General features: G+C 43.1%; 2 protein-coding genes across 4 annotated transcripts; both read left to right on the forward strand.

Annotated features, from left to right (window-relative positions):
• Positions 1 to 184: 184 nt before the first annotated feature.
• On the forward strand, positions 185 to 4,895 carry Fabp4 (fatty acid binding protein 4). 2 transcript variants are annotated; one of them, NM_053365.3, is made up of 4 exons: positions 207 to 342; positions 2,698 to 2,870; positions 3,462 to 3,563; positions 4,656 to 4,895. In NM_053365.3, exons 1-4 carry the CDS (start codon positions 270 to 272, stop codon positions 4,704 to 4,706), a joined length of 399 nt encoding a protein of 132 aa, NP_445817.2. In that variant the 5' UTR covers positions 207 to 269; the 3' UTR covers positions 4,707 to 4,895. The 2 variants fall into 2 exon arrangements, with proteins under 2 accessions (XP_063138681.1, NP_445817.2); XM_063282611.1 differs by having other exon boundaries at positions 185 to 342; positions 3,462 to 4,895.
• Positions 4,896 to 11,069: 6,174 nt separating this feature from the next.
• Fabp9 (fatty acid binding protein 9) lies at positions 11,070 to 15,201 on the forward strand. 2 transcript variants are annotated; one of them, XM_063282500.1, is made up of 5 exons: positions 11,070 to 11,382; positions 11,520 to 11,732; positions 13,967 to 14,139; positions 14,754 to 14,855; positions 15,019 to 15,197. In XM_063282500.1, the coding sequence occupies exons 2-5, from the start codon at positions 11,660 to 11,662 to the stop codon at positions 15,067 to 15,069; spliced, it is 399 nt and encodes a 132-aa protein (XP_063138570.1). In that variant the 5' UTR covers positions 11,070 to 11,382; positions 11,520 to 11,659; the 3' UTR covers positions 15,070 to 15,197. The 2 variants fall into 2 exon arrangements, with proteins under 2 accessions (XP_063138570.1, NP_074045.1); NM_022854.2 differs by lacking the exon at positions 11,070 to 11,382 and having other exon boundaries at positions 11,603 to 11,732; positions 15,019 to 15,201.
• Positions 15,202 to 16,532: the final 1,331 nt, after the last annotated feature.

Below are 16,532 nucleotides of genomic sequence, written 5' to 3' on the forward strand. Positions count from 1 at the left end.
AGTTAAAAATAATTTGTACTCTAAGTCCAGTGATCATTGCCAGGGAGAACCAAAGTTGAGAAATTTATATTAAAAACATGACTCAGAGGAAAAAATACAGGGTCTGGTCATGAAGGAAATGATCTGGGGTCATCCCCCATTGGTCACTCCTCCAGTCACATGGTTGGGACATCTTTAAAAGCGAGTTCCCTGGACTCAGGAGGCACATAGCACCTTCCCCATCCTGCAGCCTTTCTCACCTGGAAGAGAACTCCTTGAAGGCTTACAAAATGTGCGACGCCTTTGTGGGGACCTGGAAACTCGTCTCCAGTGAGAACTTCGATGATTACATGAAAGAAGTGGGTGAGTGCTGTGGGCACCAAGGTCTCCCTGGCTGGGGAGAGGGCTTGTAGCTGCCTTTCATTCAGCCTGCGAGGGAGCTACGGCTGAGAGGAAACGCTGCTTTCAGCACTGAGGCTATAGAAGCCACAGGAAAAAGTCTGTCCCAGTTTTCTCAATCAAAGCTTCAACCCCGTGCTCCCTCCAGGCAAACCAGCAGGGAAGAGCCTAAAGGAAAATCTTGTACTGTCTGTAGAATGACAAGATGTTGCCTTCATTTGCCAAGCGTGGTTTTTTTTTTTTTTGTTTTTTGTTTTTTTTTGTTTTTTTTTTTTTGTGGTTTCTTTGGCTCTTTGCCTGTTTTTAACATCTCCTTTTACACGAACAATTTGCAACAACTTAAAAAGAAAAAAATATCCCTTTATGTTTTTTAAAAAAAGGATGGGGGTAACTTTTACTTAAAACTGAAGCCATGATATTGCCCATCTTAGAAAAAAACTTCATGCTGAAAGATATATTTTAGCAAATTCATTTCTGTCTCAATGTCAAGGCATGAGAATGTGTGATTGTTTTACAGTAGACAAATGTTTGTTTTTCTTCAAGGGATCAAACATTCGTAGGTTTAGAATGATATGTGATGCTATAGATTTGTGAGTAATTAAAAAAAAAAAAGCAGGATGCGTGAGGCACATATAGAACGTGCCCTTCCCATAACAGAGGCTCGCAATGGCTTAGGTTTCTGTCAACACTGCCCACAGGCTGCTGTGGGAGTGGTCACCAGGCATTGGCAGTACACAGGGGCCATCAACCAGTGCACTTTATCAGGGAGCTTCTGTATTGAACCCCTTGTCTCCGGGACCCTCCCATATGACAGAGTGGTCTCCATTAGGATAGAATCCCCTGGATCTCCAAAGGCTTAACCTTCCCTCAGTTATACAGTGAGAACTTTTGGTTGTCTGTCAATACTATTGTCTTGTTTGCAGATAAGAAGAATATCAGGAATTTCAGCATGACTGACCTCTTAGCCCATTGACTGTTTACTGCTCAGTGTGGTAGTTACTGTGCACCGAGCCACAGGGTTTGAGCCACTTTTGGTTCCTGACTGTTTGACACATTTTTGCACTGGTAACATTCATCTCTAAATTATAAGAGCCCTATTTAAGTCGGGAGAGACCCATATTTAAAGGCGACAAGATATCTCCTGAATGCAACTGACAACTGTAATCGGGGCCGAGCTGGCAGGCATTGGCTTCTGCAGTCAAATAAAAAATGAAGACAGAAGTGACGCTGTCATTTGTCATGGTCTCTCTGGAATCATTTCCCACTGCCTCGTCCCTTTCCTGTGCTGATTGAGGGTACGGAACGATGTGCCTTTCTGCGGTGACAACTCAAGGCAGAGACACACCACTTCCTCACGGTGGTTAATGTTTAGACAGAGAACCAAGTCACGCCCTCTGCATCATCATCTATCCTGTGCTACAGCTCTCTCAGTTCATCCTTAGTTCTAGCCTTTGGTCACCTGGATCAAAGACGTAGCCTGTATTTAAGCATTTGTGTTGAAGGCGTCGGAGCACCCTGACAGGAGGATTCTGTGTAACATATGCAGAGAGCAGCTAAAGCTGTAGGTTGTTGACCTCCTTCATCTAAACAAACCAAGCTCACAACTTGAGGGGCCGAGATGCAGTGTTAGTTTCCAAACTACCTTACATTCTGAGTTCAAAAGATACTTAGTGAGTCCCCTTTAATTTCCCTCATTGTTGAGAATGCTGTCGCCGTTCTAAAAAGACATGTGTAAAATACCATTGTTCACTTTAGAGAAATTAATCAAATATCTTCACTTCATGAGGGAGTAATATGGGAAGAAAATTACACTTGGCAACAACTGTTGTGAAATGTGATTTTTGTTCCCTCAAAATAGATGACCTTTTAACACAATAACTCTTTGTCAGGCCTGGTCTTTGACTTAGTTTTTTTCAATATAACTTTTAATAATTAAGAAAGAATAAAATGGTCAAACCACCTCAATCATAGTTAGAAAATAGAGATAGCATACAAACAAATATATCATACTATAATAGATATAGATATACATATACATATATATATATATCACGTAGACATTGAGGTATGGAGATTTAATCTCTTTGTACATTCTTGCTGAACTTAAGGACGACTCTCCTGAGGGGTTATATTTGTCAGACAAGGGACACGCTAACAGTAAATCTGGATGGATAATGGGACCTGAGAGAATATCTTCAGTGATTAGCGCAATGTGCTTTGCTTCAAAGCCTCTCTCAAAGGAGCCCCCAGCACCCTGGTGTCTCCTCCATCACACACATTAAAATGTAAGCTTTACATGCGTTCCCTTTTTCTCTATAGGAGTTGGCTTCGCCACCAGGAAAGTGGCCGGTATGGCCAAGCCCAACTTGATCATCAGCGTAGAAGGGGACTTGGTCGTCATCCGGTCAGAGAGTACTTTTAAAAACACCGAGATTTCCTTCAAACTGGGCGTGGAATTCGATGAAATCACCCCAGATGACAGGAAAGTGAAGGTGAGGAACAAGGTGCAGTGTGAGGGGGGCCAAGCTTTTAATGCCACAGCCTGCAAGAAGTGATTTCAGGACAAGGGGAAGAAAAGCTTCCATTGATAGATTGCGGGCCTCGGGGTTCCCATACCTAACCCATCCGGTCAGTGCACAGAGGGTGCATTTCCCCTTGTTACTAAGTTGTCCCAACATTAACAATGATTAACGTGTTTCATGAGTCATACAATAGTGTGTGCGAAGTAAATTAGAGCAGTAAAAGATTAAAGGAAGTTTACAAAAGACAGGCTAAAAGAATAAAACTCACTGTAATATCACCGTGCCAACATATGTTTCGCCATCTAATTTCTTTCACAGTATATCCTTTTCTTCGGGACATAATTTTATTTTTTATTTCTATTCAGAATATATAAATAGATATACATATATGAGTTCTACATTACTTTTTTCAAGATGTGTTTCTCTTTGTATTTTCTCGTTGTACTATGTTCTTGTCCTGTATTATTAAGGGCCTCAGAATAGTCCTTTGAACCCAGATTCCGTATTTCAGTCAGATTTTTGGCCTTTACGAATTGCAATTTCTTTCCCCTGTGCCCTCAGAGCATCATAACCCTGGATGGTGGGGTCCTGGTACATGTGCAGAAGTGGGATGGAAAGTCGACCACCATAAAGAGGAGACGAGATGGTGACAAGCTGGTGGTGGTGAGTTATGCTGCACACTTAGCTGTACTGTCTGGGCCTCAGGACCATTATTGCACACTAGAAAACACACCTGCTGTGTAGAACAAAAGGTTCATTTGTAGCATTTGTTTAGTTGGAGCTGACGGTTGAATGCTGGTTCTCAAACTTGCCTAATGTACTCTGTCCTCTAAGCTGCACCTCCACCCTCTCATGCAGTCAGGCTCCACCCTCTCATGTAGTCAGGGTCTACCCTCTCATGCAGTCAGGCTCCACCCTCTCATGCAGTCAGGCTCCACTCTCTCATGCAGTCAGGCTCCACCCTCTCATGCAGTCAGGCTCCACCCTCTCATGCAGTCAGGCTCCACCCTCTCATGCAGTCAGGCTCCACCCTCTCATGCAGTCAGGCTCCACCCTCTCATGCAGTCAGGCTCCACCCTCTCATGCAGTCAGGCTCCACCCTCTCATGCAGTCAGGCTCCACCCTCTCATGCAGTCAGGCTCCACCCTCTCATGCAGTCAGGCTCCACCCTCCCATGCAGTCAGGCTCCACCCTCTCATGTAGTCAGACTCCACCCTCTCATGCAGTCAGGCTCCACCCTCCCATGCAGTCAGGCTCCACCCTCTCATGTAGTCAGGCTCCACCCTCTCATGCAGTCAGGCTCCACCCTCTCATGTAGTCAGGCTCCACCCTCTCATGTAGTCAGGCTCCACTCCTTCATGCAGTCAGGCTCCACCCATGCACACTTTCCCCCTAGAAAGCAATCCCTGCCTCCTCTGTGGCATCACCGGAAGCCTAGTGCAACATCCTCAACATCCTCAAGACTGTAGTCTGCATTTCTGCTCATGGCACTCACTTACTGTGCAGAGTTTCCAGTTCCCTGAGGGAAGGACCTTTATCTTCTTGGTCTTTGTATCACCCTAACCTGTTATACTTGGGGATGGATGTGCAATATGATAGAAGATTCTACAACACATGGGGTTGTTGCTGTTGTTGTTGTTGTTGTTGTTGTTGTTGTTGTTGAATATCATTTCCTTTCCAAGACCAAGAGATAAAAAATTAAGCCCCTGCTATTATCTCTGTGATTTACCATGTCAATTTTGTGCCTGTGTTTAGGAATGTGTCATGAAAGGCGTGACTTCTACAAGAGTTTACGAAAGGGCATGAGCCAAGGGACGAGGCCCTGGACTGAAATTTGCATCAAACTCTACAATAGTTGATGGGATTTGTTGGTTTTGTTTTTTTTTTTTTAAGATACGATTTTCCACTAATTAGCAAGCAATTACTTTTTTCTGAAGCTGGGATTTTATTGGATATGGTTATGCTGGTTAAATAAAACCTTTTTAGACTTAGAAAGTTGTGTAATGATACTTGTGTTGTGCGTCAATTTTGTACTGGTAACGGAGTGAAGACAATAGAAAAATTACATTACTTTTGGTTCTGATTCAAACAATTTAATCTTTCATAATAATGCATGCCAGAAAAGCCAATGTCCAAGAACTTATCAAAACTGAACACCAAGCCCTTCTGTATCATACAAGACCTTGGGCAATTCTAAACACAGCGAAATTATCCATGTATTCAAGCGTGCAGGTTTGTACTGCCCTGTCCTGGAGTATTCAGCAGTATCTACAATGCTGTAGGAAAGAGCTCCAGACTCCACAGTGTGTGTGTGTGTGTGTGTGTGTGTGTGTGTGTGTGTGTGTGTGTGTGTGCGTGCGTGCACGTGTGTGTGCACATGTGTGTGCGCACATGTGTGTGCACGTGTGTGTGTGTTTGTGTGTGTGTGTGTGTGTGTGTGTGTGTTTCTTACTAAGAATTCCAGGCTGGACTTGAACTGAAATTCTTCTGCCTCAGCCTCTTGTGCTATTGGCGTTATAGGTATGTACCACCATGTTCAGCGAGTCTAAAATTAGTTTAAAGCAGGTGTTTTAGTCAGTCCTTCGTTACTCTAACAAAATCCTGAGGCTGTTTACTTCTAAAGAAATACATTTACTTGGCTACAAGTTTTGGAGGCTGAGTGCTCAAGAGAGTACAGCCCCAGAGACTTGACTGAGCTCCTGGTAGGTGGTATCATGAGGAAATGAGAAAGAATGCTCCCGACAAGAAGATTGTCTCCTCAAGCCCATCCGGCTCATTCACACTGAGCGAACAACCTATCAGCAATTCCCATCCATTAATGCCCCAGCATCTTCACATACTATGCTGGGGTCAGACTTCTAGGACTTGTACCTTCAGGAAACATACCTCATCCAAACCACAGCAGTATGCTGCACCTAGAAACAGTGTGTGCAGATGTCATGCCAGTCATAAGGTTCACACTAGGGACATGTGACAGGTTTGTTCATGAATAAAGATGCAATGTTGTAGTTTCTAAACATTTATGATTATTATCAGCAGTACCTTTTACTCAAATTTAAACCTCCCTGGAATCCCTATATCACAAACACTTGTGCACACACACACAGGCATGATGATCGTAAGGTTTGAAATGTATGCATACACACATACAGTAAGAGTGAAGTTTAAAACTCATGTTCATGCAAATATAAAACAGGTTTGAAACACATTCACACACACACACACACACACACATACACACACACACACACACACACACACACACACACACACACCAGTCAGGTTTCCCAGGCAGTGTACGTGTGTAGACATGTGTATGTACTTGTGTGTATTGCATGTCTCTTTTGTGGGAGGCATGAACACCTCTACAATGAGGCTTTGCAGGGATAGAGTAAAATTCCTAAATCATGAGATTTATATTTTGTAGTCAAACAGAAATCCTTTAGAGTGTAGAGTACAGAGACATCTATGGTGCAGAGAGCGTGTTGAGTGACATAAGCCAGACACAGAAAACCAAATGTCACCTGTCCTGTCTTATATGCAGAAGTTAAAAGAGAGCCAACCTGGATGTAGGGTAGAGATGCTTAGGGTGAGGAGAAAATATGGATTGGACCAGAGCTCACTGTATGAATATGTTCCAGTGTCACAATAACTCACACTGACCTCAACCAGTATGTGTAATTGATACATGTTAGTAAAAATATCAGATGTATTAAATGCATTATCATCTTTGGGATATCCTCTTTGGAACATACTTCTACAGCTGTTCATTTTCTGCACAACTATTGTATATGTCACACCATGGTTTAGAGGTAACACATAAGGGACTAACATGGAAGGTTCCTGGTTACAAGAATATTTTTTTAATCACGAAAACAGTGAGGCCCAGTATTTGGACTCACTAGAGCTGTGTAGGGATGCTTAGCGCAAGGTGTGGCAAACCAGTGAACGTTAAGAACAAGCTGGCGTCGGGCACTCTGCAGGGTGTGCATTAGTGATCACCAGAGTGAGCTGATGGCAGGAGCTGTCTCTGTGAGATGAGATGAGAAAATGGAGGCTCAGAGCTCAGAGCACTAAGACAAAACAGAACACGACTGTAGAATTATGAAATTCACCCATTATCCTGGCCGAACACAGGTCTGGAAGGCATCAGTGGTGACAAAACCTAAAGAGACAGAGTTCAAGTAGACTCTGGGGAGACAGCCAAGGGGGAGCCTCCCCATACAGACAACAATTACCTTGGAGGAATGTCTCCAATATAACTGTTTTAAAATGCTGGGGAATCGTCTTTTGCCTCTAGTATCATATAGAATACCTTCCAGTGCCATGCATGTCAGCCAAGAGAGCTCAATCTCTTCATTGACTTCTGCAATGAAATCTTACTAGCTGGTTGTGGGTTGCAACTAATAGCCTTGACAACAGCCCGCCATGTTTGGACTGTTCTATGAGGTCCCCTTGGCCTAACACGATATAGCTCACTCCTGGAACCTGAAGTTTTACTTGGTAGCATAAGGTATCTAGTTGGTGAATCAGCTTTCCTCTTATTTGGTGACTCCATTCAGATTAATTTTCTATATGTGTGTATTGTAGGAAGCTTCTACAGTAGTAGGTTTCTATATGCCTTTACAAATGACCTTTAGTGCTAGCTGACCCTTCCTATATTCCCTCCTTTATACTTCTATTCCTTTCTCCTCTCTATTTTTTTTTAAAAAGGACATTTTTGATAGGCAAAAAATGGATGGATTTTAAAGATAGGGTAAGCAAAATAAGCTAATATGTGATGCTCTCTCTCCGAGAGAGAGGGGGGGGGGAGAGGGAGGGAAGAGAGGGAGAGGGAGAGGGACAGAGTCCCTGAAATAGTCAAAACCATGCAAGCAGTAGACCTTGCAGTTACAATGGAGGATATTGTTTTAGAGATACTAGGAATGTGGAGGACCTGCTGATGAAACTTTTAGTCACCAGAGAAGACAGCTTCTAACACAGGCCATGTGCTACAGGAGCAGGGCTATGAGTGTGGGGCTGCCTAAGTCTGTGGGGCTTCCTATGACAGAGGCCTAGATACTGGACATAGAACTACCCGGCCTCGCTTTGGTTCAGTCTGGTTTGTCTGTTTCCTGTGTCTCCCCTTCAGAATGGCAATGCCTACACTAGTTGTTGGATACTGGAGGTAGGGAGTGTTTTACAGCTAAAGAATTCTCTTCTGTCTTAGAAGAGAGCTTAGATTTCAGAATCCTGAACCATGCAAAAGTGTTGGGATCCCTGAAGTTGGATTAAATGCATTTTGCGTTATGAAATGGCCATGAGTTTTTGGAAGCCAAGTCCAAACATTCTGCTTTGACTCTTCGATGTCCTCTACAGGCTCATGGATTGGAATGTGCTCAAGCATCACACAGCTGGTCAAGAGGCTGCGTAGCTTCAGAAAGTGCATCCTGGCTGGCAGATGCAGGCAACTAGAGATGGGTCTGTGAAGGCCATTAACCTGGCTTCAAGTTCCTGCTTTTATTTTCTTCCTGGTCTACTGAGATATAGCAAGCCACTGCCTACATATTCCCACCATTGTGAGCTATACTATGCCTTCCTCTCCGTCGTGGACTAAAACTTCTGAGACTGAGAGCCAAAATAAAACACTGGTTGCTGAAGCTGTGCTTTGTCAGGTGTGGTGGTCCTGTGGTATCAACACTGCATCCAGTGAGAACAGGAGGGCTTACTCCAGTACCAGAGACTCACCATGTCCCATAACTGCCTTTGGTCCTCATTTCTTTTGCTACTCACTTATAAATGCATTGCCTATTATCTACAGCATCATTTAAGCCAGATGCTGTCTTGGGAACAGAAATGAGTCTGAAGAATTGTCTTTTCTTGATTCATTTTTACAATTGCTCTCAGATATCTGATAGAAATGCAATTCTACACACCATGTTCTCTAATACCCTTCCTTCTAAGGTCTAAATGTGCTGTCATGGGTGGTGTAGAGTTCTGAACCAAATTACCACATGCTAGAGTGGGGTCTGTGAAGGTGTGCATGAAATTAGCTGTTTGTAGTACAAGTAATTGGCCAGAGCCACATTAACCATTTAATGAAGCCATTTACAAAGGTGTGTCAGCAGCCAAAGGCTTAATCATCAAGTTTCAAATCTTAGGCACAAGACTGTTAAGTAACAATGGCACTGTGACCTCATGTGACAGAGGTTACATGAGGTTACAAATTTGATTCTGGCTCCAAATTTGAATTTACATCACAATGGATGACATTGTGCAATATCACAGGAGAAACCTTAGTGAGTGGAGGAAGACTCCATGCTATTTCTCCCTCTGACTCCCTCCCAGTAGTGGGGAATTTTACAGAAGCTGAAAATTTGACTTGTCCCTTTGCCACACACACCAACTGAGTTCTACAAGGAGCTGCAGTATTCATTTCTGAATAAATATTAGGAGAGTAACAAAGACAGCTGCCCAGGGGGTGACTTTTGACCCGCTACCCTACTGGCCAATAGGCACAGATACGTTCTTTGCCTTCCAATTGGAGAACACAGATGCAAGCACTAAGGCAGACTCGTGCCATAGGGCAGGCCTGTGCGACTCACTCTGTATTTGAATCTGATTGTGTTATGGACCTTTGAGGCATTTGTTAGCATGATCTTCCCTGAGGTTTTGCTTGCCTCCTTCTGCCCTCCTGGATAGCCGAATATCTTTCCAATTCACAAAAATACAACACATTCCACTTCTCTAAATACCTTTTCTCCAAAAGCAATTCTTTGTCCCGAATAAACTATCACGTCTCTCTGGCACTCAAAACCGCAATATCTTGTTTGCTTTGTGTGGAAAGAGATGCTGTCACACACAAGGATGAAGAGATAGTCCTCAGAGTTGAAGGGTGAATTGACATAGAACAGATGAAAAAAATAGTCATTTTCTTGTCCCTGACCATCTAAACTTTTGGCTTTCTAGTAGCTGGAATTATGAGCAGCCACATCAATCTATTCAATTAATGTGTGGTAGAAAACTTGGGACCTGTGAATCTACCTCACTTGCTTGGAGTGCAGAACATGAAGCAAGGAGGAATTACAGCGAGCTTTAACTTTCTGGTGCCCCCCTTTACCTTTTTGGACTATAGATATCAGGTATCATTCCTTCCTTCACCTAAAACTTTACAAAAATTTACCTGCAACATCTTAAATTGCATCTTTTAATACAAAAATGATTTTGAAAACTAGTCGTGGTGTAGCACATCTGGTAATCCTAGCATTTGGGAGGCTGAGGCAGGAGGATTGCTAATATGAGGGCAGCCAGGCTACGTGGGGGAGGAGAGAGAGGAGAGAGGAGAGAGGAGAGAGGAGAGAGGAGGAGAGAGGAGAGAGGAGAGAGGAGAGAGGAGAGAGGAGGGAAGAGAGAGGAGAGAGGAGAGAGGAGAGAGGAGAGGGGAGAGAGGAGAGAGGAGAGGGGAGAGAGGAGAGGGGAGAGAGGAGAGAGGAGAGAGGAGAGAGGAGAGAGGAGAGAGGAGAGAGGAGGAGAGAGGAGAGAGGAGGAGAGAGGAGAGAGGAGAGAGGAGGAGAGAGGAGAGAGGAGGAGAGAGGAGAGAGGAGAGAGGAGAGAGGAGAGAGGAGGAGAGAGGAGAGAGGAGGAGAGAGGAGAGAGGAGGAGAGAGGAGAGAGGAGGAGAGAGGAGAGAGGAGAGAGGAGAGAGGAGAGAGGAGGAGAGAGGAGAGAGGAGGAGAGAGGAGAGAGGAGGAGAGAGGAGAGAGGAGAGAGGAGGAGAGAGGAGAGAGGACAGAGGAGAGAGGAGAGAGGACAGAGGAAAGAGGAGGAGAGAGGAGAGAGGAGAGAGGAGAGAGGAGGAGAGAGGAGAGAGGAGAGAGGAGGAGAGAGGAGAGAGGAGGAGAGAGGAGAGAGGACAGAGGACAGAGGAGAGAGGAGTGGAGAGAGGAGAGAGGAGAGAGGAGGAGAGAGGAGAGAGGAGAGAGGAGAGGGAGAGGGAGAGGGAGAGGGACAGGGACAGGGACAGGGAGGGAGGGAGGGAGAAGGGAGGGGAGTTTACTTTGTTAACATAAAAGATGAGGTTTCTAGGCACTGACTTCACTGTATCCTTCCCTTGTAAGGCTCACACCACGCAGCTCTACCCCGTAATAATTGCCACCTTTCTTCCCAGTCCCCACCTATCCTTGATTGACAAAAATTATGTTAATAACCTAAACCTCACTCCAAGCAACTGTAGGCATTTTAAATTGCATTAACAATATGAACACATCAACCCTGCAAGCAAGGGAAGGGACAACACTCTTCTAATGAAGGGGAAGGTTTTACACCATGACTTGCACAAACAAAAAGTAAAATAGCTGAGTCAGACCAAGCAAGGGTGTCCTTGTTTGAGGTGGGGAAACATCTGATTTGGTGTTGGTTAGACATTTGTCAGATATCCCCTTAGGGATAGTCGACATTTAGTGTTCAAAGTCTCATCTCCATTGACAGTTGCCTCCATTCGGCAGGTAAGACTTAGCAGGGGTCTCTTGGGTATAAATCCCGTTGCTGGAGGCTTAGAGAGGCTCCCTGAGTTAAGCTTTGCGGGTTAGTTTTCTGTTGGTGGTATATAGAGAGAGTCAACCGCCGGTGCCTGGAATCTCAGATTCCTGGCAGCTCATTGGCCGCTTCAGGAATGCCACGTGACAAAGATCTTCTTCGAAGGAAGGGCCTGGCGGCACAGTGATGCCCACACTTCGTGGTTTTCGGTTGTGAGTGTCTCATCTAACCGCAAAGCTGTGCACGATGATTGAACCCTTCTTGGGGACCTGGAAACTGGTCTCCAGTGAAAACTTCGAGAATTACGTGAGGGAACTGGGTGAGCGATGCCGTTACGGGAGTAGGGAATTGGTGGCAAGATGCTTTTGTGTTGTGGCTGGCTTTGTACCTGACGATGAATTTTTAAATGATTTTCTTTTTGTGACCTTGAGTTATACTCGACAAAGTTTATAAGCCTGCTTATTATTATTTCTTTTAACTATAATAACTAATAATTAACGTTAAAAAATCTTTGAACTCGGCTTACAGCTCACTCTCTGTTTATAGCCCAGGCTCCTGGTGGAAGATCATCATGCTGACCTCCTGCACAAATTTCTCCACAGCAGGATCATTTCATTGAGCAGCTTTTGTTCGACCCCAAAATTTGTGTAAATGAATCGTTGTAATTAGTTTATGGATTGAATTTGTTTAGGGATTTATTTTAATCATGAATTTAGAAGCACAGTGGCAACAAATAACATTCTCCACAGTGGTCCTCAACCTTCCTAACTCTGGGACCTTTTAATACAGTTCCTCATGTTGTCATGGCCACCAAACATAATCGTGGCTACATCGTAACTATAACTTGTTATGAAACATAATGTGAATATCTAATTTGCAGGACATCTGATATTTGATGTTTGTAAGCACCACCAATTTAAAGGCTAGAATTTTCTAGAATGTTCACTCATGTACATGGTTTTGAAGATTTTCTTTTTTGAGAGGAGAAATAGAATGGTTTCTCTTCACTGACTGACCATCTCACCATTGGCTGTCTCCCAGGAGGATGGGTCCTTGATATCTACGTCAAGCTCTGCAATCAACCATGAGTTATAACAAGCTGTGTCTGTAACAGCTACACCTCTCTATATGAACACCTCTCTGAACAACAGTTCATTTTCACAATTATTAACATCCTCTTTTATAAGTCTAAACCACATGAAATGCAGATTTCTTCCTTTTTTTACATTTTGCTTACAATGATCAGCGATTGCTGACAGTTATTGACATATGTACTTATTGTAAGCAGTGAAACAGCAATGTTTTACCCCGTAAGAAGTTAGCAATATCATAAATGTAATATTTACTCTTCTCCCAAAAACAACATTTACATATCAGGAAGTAATAAAGAAATTTTCATATAGACAAATTTGTTTTGAATAAAAATTTGAGGGATGTAAGAAACTTGGGAGTGGATGTAGCCATGCACACATACAATCTCAGCTGTTACAAGGCTCTGGCAGGAAGATAGAGGGTTCAAGTGCAGCCTAGCTACACTGAGAGACCTATAGGAAAAATATATACTATATATTTCTATTTCTATCTCTATGTGTAGAGATAGATAGATAGACATAGATAGATGATAGATAGATAGATAGATAGATAGATAGATAGATAGATAGATAGATAGATATAGATAGATATAGGAGATGGGAAAGGAATGGGAGGACCGTGGGCTTATGACCAGAGTGGCACTGTGTGTTGACTAGGAGTTGCGCTAAGTCTGGAGCAAGGAGGAAGAGTCACTGAAATTACTCTGCTTTGGGGCCTTTCTAAACCTTTCATGTACTCTTCCAAAGCAAGGGTAAGGAAGGCCAAGTCATCCACACTTTACTATGGAGAAAGCTCAAAGGGAGCAAAACTGTCAAGTGTCAGAATTGGAGCCCAGATTTTGACCACCTTACTCTTCCTTGAGATCCACAGATCTGTTTTCCTATAGGGAGGTCTGTTGCATCCATAGCTGGAATGGGCAGTAGACAAAAATATGTATTCAGAGAGAAGAGTCAGCGTCTGTCTACCTACTGTCAATAGTCATATTGACAGTGGAATGTGCCCAACCAAAGCACCAGGGCCAGGCTTTGAGCCGAGGGCTTCACAGATTGTCTTTGCGAGTTTCCACAAAGCTAAATGCAAGCATTTGCTCCCTTGAAAGCCATCCTGCAAATCCACACTTCACACTAAGCACAAAGGTTTGAGAAAGTGAATTTAGCTTTTCAAGATATCAAAATTACTAGTTGTACCTTGACTTGATCTAGAGATTACAGAAAACATCAAAGAAGACATTAAGGTTGGACATGGTGGCTCACATCTGCAAGTCAAAGCAGAGTCAGGAGGACCCTGACTTCAAGGCCAGCCTGGGCTGCAGAATGAGACCTTGTCTGTGAAGAAACAAGGGTGTATGCTAGTCGACTCCAGTGGAAGAGGAAGCATTCTTTAAGAGCTGGTGCTCAAAATAGTTCTTGACATATCTTCCTAAACATGTGAGTAAGGTATATTTTTTTCTTTGTCCTCCAGGAGTGGAATGTGAACCCCGGAAAGTTGCATGTTTAATAAAGCCAAGTGTTAGCATTAGTTTCAATGGGGAAAGGATGGACATCCAAGCAGGAAGTGCATGCAGGAACACGGAGATCTCCTTCAAATTGGGGGAAGAGTTTGAAGAGACCACTGCAGACAACCGGAAAGTGAAGGTTAGTTGGAGCTCACTCTGTTCAATCACTGAGGAAAATAGCTGGCTAGGTGTGGGTCATTCAGTTTATTGTATTGATTCAATTTAATTCAGTTCATTTATTACTAAGCCTGGTTGGGCTTGTTTAAAATCTGTGCATAAAGTCATTTGTTTGCTAATTATTCAGATAGCTTAATGGAGCTAAAATGTTCTTACTAGTCCTTTTGTTGCTGCTGTTTGAGACAAGGCCTTGCTATATAGCCTAGACTGGCCTGCAACTTAGGATCCTGCTTCTTATCTTAGGCCTGCTTCTGACCTTCAAGTACCAGGGTTACAGATGTAAACCTAGCATATGACATTCCTTCCTCACCTTCCCCCAACTTTTGTTATTGTCTGAAAAATACAGAATAGAACAATTATTAAGGTTAAATAGCTTATGAATTCTTGTCTATGAGAACATGAATTTAGTTATCTCCTGGGACTTCTAGATTGACTGCATTAAAACATAACAGGAATTGAATTGAGCAGCATGAAGAACAGAATTTCAGACTTGAAGTTAAGAGAGTAGGTGTTTAGTGTGGTAATAGGTACAAAGTATTGAATAACTCCTTCTAACCACTGTCTCTGCATCTATAGAGCCTTATAACTTTTGAAGGTGGGTCAATGATCCAGATCCAAAGATGGCTTGGCAAACAGACAACAATTAAAAGAAGAATTGTGGATGGAAGAATGGTAGTGGTGAGTGATCCCTAAGTTTACATTTTTACATATTTTTTGAGTGACTACCCACCAAGATACTCATTTGTCTCTGTGGCCTGAATTGAAGGCTTGTTCTGCAGAAAGATGAGGGAGAAGGTTTAACCTGTCAATAGTCACATCTAACAAATCTCTCTACCTTCAGGAGTGCACCATGAACAATGTTGTCAGCACTAGGACCTACGAAAGGGTGTAGCAGATGGGTAGACGCCAGTAAGAACTTGGCCACCACAGAGAACTTGCTGCTGAAGAAACTCAGCTCCAGGGACAGTGATTTAAAATATCACCAACATAAGTTTTGCTCAATAAAAGCACTAATTGAAAGTTGTCTTCAGACTGTTTGATAATGAAGGTTATGGTCGGTCAGCATGACTTTTCTGCTGCTATGTAGAAAACTCTGACAGAAAGCCACTTCCAGTGGGGCAAGAGTTTATATTAACCCACAGTTCCGGAGGGGAAACACCACCGTTCTTTGTCATGATGGGAAAGGCATGGTAGCAGACGTGTGGAACCAGCCTGGTAGTTGGGAGCCAGCGAGATCTCATTTAAACCCCACACAGGAAGGCTCAGGGCCAGGACAGGAAGTGGAGCTACACCATAATACCTCAAAATCAGCCGGTAGTAATAAGCTTCTTCCAGAAAGACCCTCTTAAAACTTCCATAGCATTATGAAATTGAATCACTATCAGCAAACCAAGTGTTCAAAAATATGAGTCTTTATGGGACATTTCATGTTCAAATCACTACAGGAGTGGTCTGCAGAATTGGTAAGACAGAAGTGTCTATTAACACGACATCTAGTCACCCAGAAGACAAACCCCTGAGTTTATTAGGTTAACTGAGGTAGGTAGGGGTAGGAAGAGTTACCCAAAATATGGAGAAAGAAGGAGGAAAAAGCACTTGATTTTCTTGCCAAGGGCTCAGGTTCAGTTCCCAGCACCCACAAGGAGTGGCTCATGTCTCTGATGACACCATTTTAGCTTCCTTACGTAAGTGCACACATGTGGCACACATACACTAAATACATGCAGGCACACATGCATACATGTTCATAATCTTTTTTGTTCCCTTGAACTGCGTACAGAAGAAAAATAACAATGTTAACTCTAGAGACTGAGGTAAAGTCATTTACTTATTTTCGGGAGAATTTGAAATACAAATGAGAGTAGGCTTTATAACCCACATAGGAAAATATGTTTTACTTTGAAAGTTATATACCCAAAATAACAGTAGCAAACTATTACATTGAGAGGCATGTTAAGTCTACAGGAAAATATTAATTATCCAGACAGCAATTACACTTATACTACTGTTAGCACTACCACCCAAGAATAGTTCATCACATTCTTTTTGTTACACAAAAATATTTAATAAATCACTGACAGGGGTCATTTTCAACATCCTTAACAGGCTTTAATTTTTACACATTTGTACCAAAAATGCAATAATTATAAAAGGACGTAAATGTGCAGAACTGGTTCCAACTCTTACCTGCAGCAGCACTCAGAAGAGAGGACCTCATGCCTCACACAGGCAGCATAGTAGAGTTGCTCCTGGTAGCAGGGGTGTGGGTGATCCCGGCTGGGTCATGAGTATGTGATAGCTGACCCCAACAGACAGGAAAGCTGCTCAAAGGGTCATGTGCACCCACAGGGTCAG

This window comes from Rattus norvegicus, chromosome 2 (assembly GCF_036323735.1).
Source record: "Rattus norvegicus strain BN/NHsdMcwi chromosome 2, GRCr8, whole genome shotgun sequence".
NCBI classification, from domain to species: domain Eukaryota; kingdom Metazoa; phylum Chordata; class Mammalia; order Rodentia; family Muridae; genus Rattus; species Rattus norvegicus.